Raw genomic sequence first — 8,300 nt, 5'->3', positions numbered from 1 at the left:
GGGGGGTGTCGCGCGGGAGTCCGGGGGATGGGGGGGGGGGGGGGGGGGGAAGGGACGGGGGGGGGGGGGGGGGGGGACGGGGTAGCGCGGCGGGAGGGGGGGGGGGGGGGGGGGGGGGGGGGGGGCGAAGGAAGGTCCACGAGCACAGAGAGGAGAGCATGGAGAGCCAGGGGACCTGAGTCAAGTCCCAGCCCTGCCCCTCTTCACCTGGGTGACTGTGGGCAGTCTCTTTCTCTCCCTTGGTTTTGTTGGCTTGTTTGGCTTCCTTCACCATAAAATAAGTGTGTGTTGGACCAGGCTGCAAGATCGGGTGGATACTGCACAGCCTTGGAGTCAGGCAAATGTTCAGCTTCTCCTTTCACCGCCTTTAAGCTGCAAGATGTGGGCCTCAGTTTCACATTCAGAGAAGTGGGAATGACGGGGCCAGGCTTCCGTGTTTGCCGTGAGGCTTTGGTGGTATAACGTAGTGGAGGGCTTACGATGGAGCCTGGTTCAGAGCAGGCCCTCACCGCACACCTGTGGCCTCATGCATCCTTGGGCTCTAACGTCCCATGGCTCCAGTCCTCTGGGCAAGAGGTGGAGGGGCAGGAAAAGGGGAGGTCAAGCCTTGTTGACCCGATGCTCTGGCGAGTGAGGGACATTTGGGGAAGAAGGAACAGCATGTATAAGGTCGTGGCCCATGGGAGTGAGAGAACATGGCGGGATTGAGGGTAAATTCTATTAGGATGTCTTGCGTGCTTGAGAGCCAAGCATTGGTGATTTTTGAGAGCAAACGGTGCTGTTTTAAAGGTGTAGTTTTACCCCCAGGAGTGCCAGATTCACCAGATTCACTGCTGGTCTAACATTCCAATTTCTGGGTCCCACCCGATCTCTTTGGGGACTTGCTTTGTCCATAGGCTTCCCTGGAGGTGCTTATGCACACTCAAGTTTCACTGCTTTGGTCCAACCCTTCTGTTCCATATGTATCAAGCTGAGACCCAAAGTAGACATGACCTGCCCAAGGGCACACCTCCCACTGAAAACCACCAAGTCAGATCTACCCACCCCAGGGCTGGGGCAGTCCACAGATGGGGGTCAGGGCTATAGGCACAGCCTCTTCTCCCTGTACCAGGGGGTGGTGCCCACCTCCCCCATGGCCCTGACCTCTCCTCTCAGAGCTCCTGCTTCTGGGGTGGGGGCCTCCCCCAGATCCTCCCCAGCTTTTTATTTCAATACCAGTGTAGTCAAGCCATTGTGAATCTTTGTGCTCTGCCAGGCATTTAACCACTTTAAATACCTTTGGATCGTTTGGACGACGATCCTTAATAGTTTGGATAGTCTGGTGAGGCATAGAAGGAGGCAGATAGCAGGGCGGCCTGGATTGCAGAGAGTGATGGAAATTGCTTGCGTGCTTTCACTGGAGGGGGAGGGGGCCGATGGGACCCCGGAGGCACGAGGCCATCTCTGGCTTCCAGCCCCATTCAAGGGTACCGCAGGGTCTTCCCGGCCTTCTTCGTCCTTATTGGCCCAAACAAGAAGGCAAGGCAGCTCAGATTCCTCAGAACAGATGCGGAACCCTGGCCCTACAGCTGTGCGTTACAGGGGTGCCAAGGGAAGGCCCTGTCTGCCGCTGGGCATCAGGCCGGGCATTTCACTGATGCTATCTTGCAGGGCCAGAAACCGCCTCTTCAGCCCATGAGTTGTCCATTCTTGCATGAACTGTATAGTCTAAGCACCTACTATGTGCTGGACCCAGGGACCTACTATGTGCTGGGCCTGTTCTAGGGAGAACCAAGGTGGCTTTGCTCCCTAAGAAAGTGCAGGCTCAGTGGGATTCCCGCAGGCCCATCAGTGACAAGGATAGCCAGTAGGTCTTCTCGCTGCCCTTGCTACTCGAAAATCAGGGGAGGGAGAGGCCCGGAGAAAGAAGCTGGCATTTGCCACAGAGCAAAGGGACTGTGGATTAAAGTGTACCAGCTAGGAGGTGTGTTTCAAGGGTCGGGTTCAGGAAGCAGGTTTGCAAGAAGCGAGGTGGGCCCATTCCCTGTGAGCCCCTAAAGTCCCTCTCTCTTTCCCCTCCTCCCTGCCAGGGAGGAGGTGAGGAGCCTGTTCCAGCCCCGGGCCAAGCTGCCCCCCGTGTGCTGGGCCGTGGCCGGCCTGGAGGGTACTTCCCAGCAGGCCCTGCAGAGGAGCTGCGCAGTGAGGAGGGCGTTTGCCAGCAGCTTTGCCGCCGTGAAGAGGAAAGCCCCGTGCTCCCAGATCAAGCTACAGATGGTGAGCGGGAGCCCTGTCCCCATGGAGCCGGGGCCTCCACTGCCCCGCTCCCCACCCTCTTCCGGGATGAGTTATCAGCCCACATCATCTCTTACCTCCTCAGCAAGCCTGGAGGGGCAGGTCTCACCCTGCGCTCCACAGAGGAGGGAGCTGAGGCTCGGAGCAGCATAGAAATGTCCACCATCCCGTCCCTGATCTATCCAAATCTGAGGCCAAAGGCTGGGCTCCTCCGTGTTGCCTTGAGCAGCTGTGGCAAGTTCCCAGGATCCACGAATACCCTCTTGACCCGGGTGACAAATATCACAGCCAGTCCAGCACCACCTGAGCTTCCTCAGCTGTCCAAGGCCTCATTTTCACCACGAGGCTCTTGTTGGGGGAAGGCGGCGGGATCTAGCATCGGTTGCAAATAGGTCACGGAGACACACCAATAACAAATGAGAACGCTGTGATTGGTCAGCGGTCAGGCTGAGTCCAGAAGGTGGGACATGGGAAGGGCAAGTTTTGAAAAAAGAAAATCTCATAGCATATTATACTGGAAAAGCCTCTAGGCCTGGGTCCTGGGTTCAAGCCCGCCTCTTCTGCGAGGGGTCTGTGTGACCTGGGGCCCTCTGGCTTGCCCTCAGTCGGTTACAAGGGCTGTTATAAAGTTCCCCTTTTTCTCTTGAGTGCGAATCAGGCCGTAGATAGGCAGTCCTTGGTATAGGACTTGGGGGCCCCCAGAGATGCCCAGGCTAGGCTGAGTGTACATTTGGGGAGCATCCCTGTCCGTCTCACCCCAGGGCAGTGGGCCTTGACCCCGTCCGTCTCCTCTTGGTCCTAGGATGCACTGACCAGCGTGATCAGACGGTCTCAGATACACTTCATCCACTGCCTTGTGCCGGGCCCGGCGGTGAAGAGCAGGGGCGGGCAGGGGTCTCTGACCCCAGCGCAGCCCGGCGGAGATAAGCCGGGGACAGGCGGGCCTCTGTCCTTGGACATCCCGGCGTTGAGGGTGCAGCTTGCGGGGTCCCACATCCTGGAGGCACTGCGTCTGCACAGGACAGGTAAGAGACAGCCAGGGAGCGAGCACTTTGTGTCTGAGTCCTTGACATGCCCACCAACTGGTAGCAACAAAGGGACAGGAGCACCAGCTACGTGCCTGAGCGTTCCACGCAGCATCCCGTTTTCTTCTGTAAAATAGTGAGCCCGTGAAAGGGAAGCTATGATTACAGATGGGAAAATGGAAGCTCCGAGAGGTGTTAGGACATGCTCAGGGTCATGCAGTGGTTGGACAGGGCAGAGTTAAAGCCCATCTTATCTCCTGAATGACATGTGCACTCCTGGAAAGCTAGGGCTGTGTCCGGCTCACCTTCCTTTCAACAGCAGATGTCCAGGGAGCTTCTACCTTGGGATGGCGAGTGGGATTCCCACAGTGAGCAATACCTTGATCTTAAGATGCTCAGCCTGGTTTGGGAGCTCAGGTGGGAACACGTAACAGGTGTACGTCGTCACCCGGGATGCAGGAAGTACCAGATGCATAGAGAGGAGGGAGCTCCGTGCTCTCCCTGGGGAGACTGGGGCAAACCTCCGGGAGGAGGTAACGTCTTACTTGGGTCATGATACAAAGTAAGCGGCTCATGTCTGGGAGGTAGAATGTGAGGCAGATGGATCAGCATATGCAAAAGCCCAGAGGCAGGGGAGAGCCTGGGTTTTTGGGGACTGGGGGTTCAAGATGCACAGGGCAGTTGCGGCTGATGAGGCGGGCCGTCCGCTTTTGGAGGTTTGGTTTTCAGCAGGTCAAGCTGAGGAGATAAAGAGGGTGGCAGGGGGAAGACAGGAGTTGAATCAGAGGAATAAGTCTTTAGGTCTATATTTTAGAAAGCAAGCATGTGGCTGAGATTTCCACATAGCTCATCTTAGATGCTGAGTTGGCTCCGAATCCTTCTGATTCCTTTCTGCCTCTCAGACCCCAGAGGCCACCATGTGGATTCCCCTCCCTGACGTTAGAAAGGCTCAGGCATGTCATTGTCTCTGCAGAGGATGGGGTGGGGAGCCTGGCGAGGTGGGCACCTGTTCATTGAACTTCTTTGTGGTCACTGGCGCCCGGCTTGTGGCCATGGCCCTGTGTCCTGCCACCCCGTTAAGAGCCAGCACCAGGAGCACCAGGAATTTGACAGAGAAGCTGGAAACAACTGGAAGCAAAGAAGAGACCCTTCTCGGAGAGTCTCATTGATTTTTCCTCCTGCTTGCATAACCACGGGCAAGGGGTGACAGATAATGTCACAGGGGAAGAGCAGAATGGCCACAGTGGTGGCCGATCGATTCTGTCCGGCTGGCTGGCTGGCAGGAGGCGCTGAGCCTTTGCAGATACTCTGGACTACCCTGTTAGAGCCCCCGTGTGCATGCTTGGTCAGCCATCTCCATCCTCGGCCTGGGGTCCTCACTGCGGTGTCTGCCCTCTGCATTCTCAGTGCAGTTGCCTGGGGCAGGACGAAGTTTTCCAACCAAGTAAAGATTTGATGTCTCATGGTAGAGCTTTCCACTTTCTGCCTCCCAGGCCTGGTCAGTTCCTCAATTTTTTTCTGCTCCAAGTGGCTCCTGTGTCTCTTACACCATATAAGAAATACATGTATGCACACATGGATACACACACCTATCAAATATTTATGATTTTGAATTTGTGCACATCTGTGCATGTACCCACGTGCACACAGAATGCATACACATATATGCAGGGTATTGAGTGCCTATGGTGTGCTAGCCCTGTGTCAAGACATATAATGACTGATGTCATTCTTAACAAGCCCTTAGCACAGCGCCTGGCATATAGCAAATGCGCATTAAACATCACACATTGTGCAGCCTGGTGGGCGTGGCTCAGACCCTGGAGCCGGTCGGCCTGGGCTTGGCTGTGGCCAACACCGGGCAAGTCCCTCGATCATGCCTCTTTCCTCTGCCCTAATAGCTCAGGTCTCAGGGAGCTGATGAGCCGTTTGATGAGTCAGTAAGAGACTAACAGAGAAGAGTTGCCCAGATGTGGGAAAACCTCAATGCATGTTAGCATCTTATACACATCCATCATCAGATTCAATCCTTATAGTGACCCCGTGACCAGATCCTGTTATTCTCAGCTGACAAGTGAAGAACTTGAATTTCAAAGAGATGGGGTCATTCGTGATAGGTCAGGGGGCTAATAAGGGCAGAAATGGGATGAGAGCCCAGATCAGTCTGACCCGAAAAGGCACGCTTGTAATCTCCCAGCCCCCGTCTCTGCGTGGTCAGCATCCTGTGAACCTGGCCTAAGACTTCTTCACCCAAGGAGGCTTCCTGGATTCACCACATGAACCCACCACCATCACTCTGCCTCAAGGTTCATGCATTTGGCTTCTTGTGAAGTCTCAAAGTGGAGTCAGATTTTACCAGACCTTCTGCACCTTCTCCCATCCAGCCAGTGGAGGGGTCTTTTTGAGCCAACTGAGGGTCTGCCATGCCCCTTGCATCCAGGACCAAGTCCAAACCTTGAGGCTTGGAATTTGACTTCAATTTCCTTTGGGATCTGGTCCCTGCTTGTCTATGACCTCATTGTTGGCTACCCCACTGGATTAGTTACAGTTACTGTCTGGGTCTGAATCCCAGCTGGGGGAGTTACTATCCTTGCCACTTTGGGCTAGGTGACTTGAACTCTCTGGGCCTCAATTTCCACATCTATAAAATGGGTCCAATGATGGAGGTCCCTGAGTGTCTATAACACAAGGAAGTTGTTAACCTAGCATCTGGTACACAGAAGTGCTAAGTAAATGCTGGTTTCTTCTATGATTAAGGAGCCAGCCTTGGGTTTCCCCTCTCTGGTTCCCTCTGCCAAGATATCCCTTCCATACCCAATCCTGTGGCAAACTCTTACGGCTCCTTCAGAGGCCTGCTTTAATGTCACCTTCTCTCAGGAGCTTTCTACGTGCCTCTACCCAGTCTCCCCACAGAGGGGTACACCCATGTCCATCCTACATGCTAGATTTTTAAAAAACCCTTGAAAATATCCAATGCAGCATTTCCCACATGCAGCTTGTGGGGTGGTCATAAATGTTGGACCAAAAAAATTTTTTCCCATGGTCCAATAGGTTTTAAGCAAAGCCAATCTGGCATCTTCCCTGCGGTGGTCCAAGGAGTCTTTTGGCATTGATGCTGGTACAAGGTGTGACCCTCCAGAGAACAGATGAAAGTGCTGTTTTTTCAAACGTTCAGTGGAGAATTTTATAGGGTTTGTGTTCTGGGGAACACTTTTGGGAAATGCTGATTGAACCCAATCACTTAAGTTGACAAGTGGGGAAATGGAGGCCCCAGGAACTGGGTCCACCCAGCAAGTTCGCTGCAGGCGGGGAGCAGGGCAGGGGCTGCCTGCGAGTCCAGGCCCCAGGCTGGTCTTCTCACTTGGACTCCTTGTTCTTTTGCTTGCTCCGGCCCCGCCCCCACCTCCCCTCCGCTCCCCCCAGGCTATGCTGACCACATGGGGCTCGCTCAGTTTCGCCGGCGATTCCAGGTGCTGGACCCTCTCCTCATGAATAAGCTCACGTTGGCCTCCGAGGGAATAGACGAGAGGAAGGTATGTGGGACAAGAGAGGGTGGAGGCCCTGGGTGGCTTCTGTTGCAGAGGGGATTGCCCCCGGGGGGGGCATCTGGACCAGCAGGGATCGGAGACCCGGAGCACCCGTCTTAGAGCATCACCATGGAAGCTTCCTCAGGGCCTTTGCACTAACAGTTCCCTCTGCCTGGAACCCTCCTTCCCAATTTTGTTGTGGCTTTTGTTGCTATTCAGATGCTGGCTCAGAGCTCCTCACATGATCCTGTCCTAATGTGTGTATAGCGCTTCCTTTCTCTGAAATTATGTACATTTCCTCTGTGTTTTCTGGCTTATAGCAAAAGGGCTCAATAAATTGTCCGTTGAATGAATGAATGAATGAACGAATGAATGAATACAAATGCCTAACCTTGTATTTCTGCCCCTGTGTGTCTCCTTTCTCCAACTCCACCATGAACTCCTATGGCCGGAACCTTGTCTTTATCCCAGTGTCAAACCATCGATAGATATTTCTGCCGAGAACGGCCACTGGTCTGTCGATGATCACAAAGCCCTTTAGAATTTGCAAAGCCCTGCATCCTCCCGACAGCTCTGCAAACCAAGAGCCATTGCATCCCTCTTACAGATGAGAAAAGGGAAGCTCAGGGAGATGAATTGCCTCCCCTGAGGCCACACAGCCAAGCATTTGTGGGTTTTGTCCGTGAACCCAAGTTTGTTGCTTCCAGGGAGGGCGGCTGAGAAGAGCAGGGTCAAACAGCTGCGATTGGCTCCCAGCTGGGGCTGCATGAACGTAAGCGAGCTATGGCATCTTTCTGCCTCAGTCTTCTCCTCTGTAAAGTGGGCATGACAATAATGCCTCCCTCCAGAAAGGGTTTAGAGGATTACATGCAGGGGTGGAGTTCATCATTAGCCTGAACATCAGTACTGGCATTGGCATCCTCTTGCAAGGTCAGAGGGATGGCAACCGAGCTACCCAGACCCCATGTTCGCAACCACGTTGAGACTCCACCTCCAGGGGAGTGTGCCCACATGTGTCTGAGATCATCCGCACTGGAATCCTCAATCGGGGAGTCACGAGGCAAGAAGAGTAAACGGAGTCACAATTCTTAGGTCCTTTATGGTTTTTCACTGCAGTAGGGATCAGGGTACAGGTCCCCTCCTGCAGACAAGGCAGCACCTTCGACGTAGCCCTGGGGAGGGGACATCAGACCCGACTGGTGTGGTGCAGGGAAATCCCCTCCCTTGGTGGCAGCCCCTTTAGGAAGTCCTGAAACTGCTTGGCTTGATGCCACCAGCCAGTCTGTACCAATCTTCACGTGGGGTTCCTTGTCCTTGGTCAACCCAAACTTGATCTGTATTTCGAGCATCTGGAATGGGACCATGGAAAAGGTCTTGGGCTCTTCTGCAGTTGAAAACAACACCGAGGTGGGGTGTGGGGGAGTTTTCTGCGGGGGCAATAGGTAGAGCATATGGTAGGATGCTATTCTGGACGACG

The 8,300-nt window shown here is 54.3% G+C and overlaps 1 protein-coding gene across 1 annotated transcript in view; it reads left to right on the top strand.

Moving 5' to 3' along the window:
• MYO18B (myosin XVIIIB) overlaps positions 1-8,300 on the top strand; it is a 239,894-nt gene that overhangs the window by 75,938 nt on the left and 155,656 nt on the right. Inside the window, exons 18-20 of the mRNA XM_021703505.2 lie at positions 2,070-2,253; positions 3,074-3,296; positions 6,720-6,829. Coding sequence (XP_021559180.2) covers positions 2,070-2,253; positions 3,074-3,296; positions 6,720-6,829 — 517 coding nt within the window. The remainder of the gene's footprint in view (positions 1-2,069; positions 2,254-3,073; positions 3,297-6,719; positions 6,830-8,300) is intronic.

The sequence above is a fragment of the Neomonachus schauinslandi genome, chromosome 14 (assembly GCF_002201575.2).
Source record: "Neomonachus schauinslandi chromosome 14, ASM220157v2, whole genome shotgun sequence".
Classification (NCBI taxonomy): Eukaryota; Metazoa; Chordata; class Mammalia; order Carnivora; family Phocidae; genus Neomonachus; species Neomonachus schauinslandi.
This window is presented reverse-complemented; position numbering and strand designations above follow the sequence as displayed.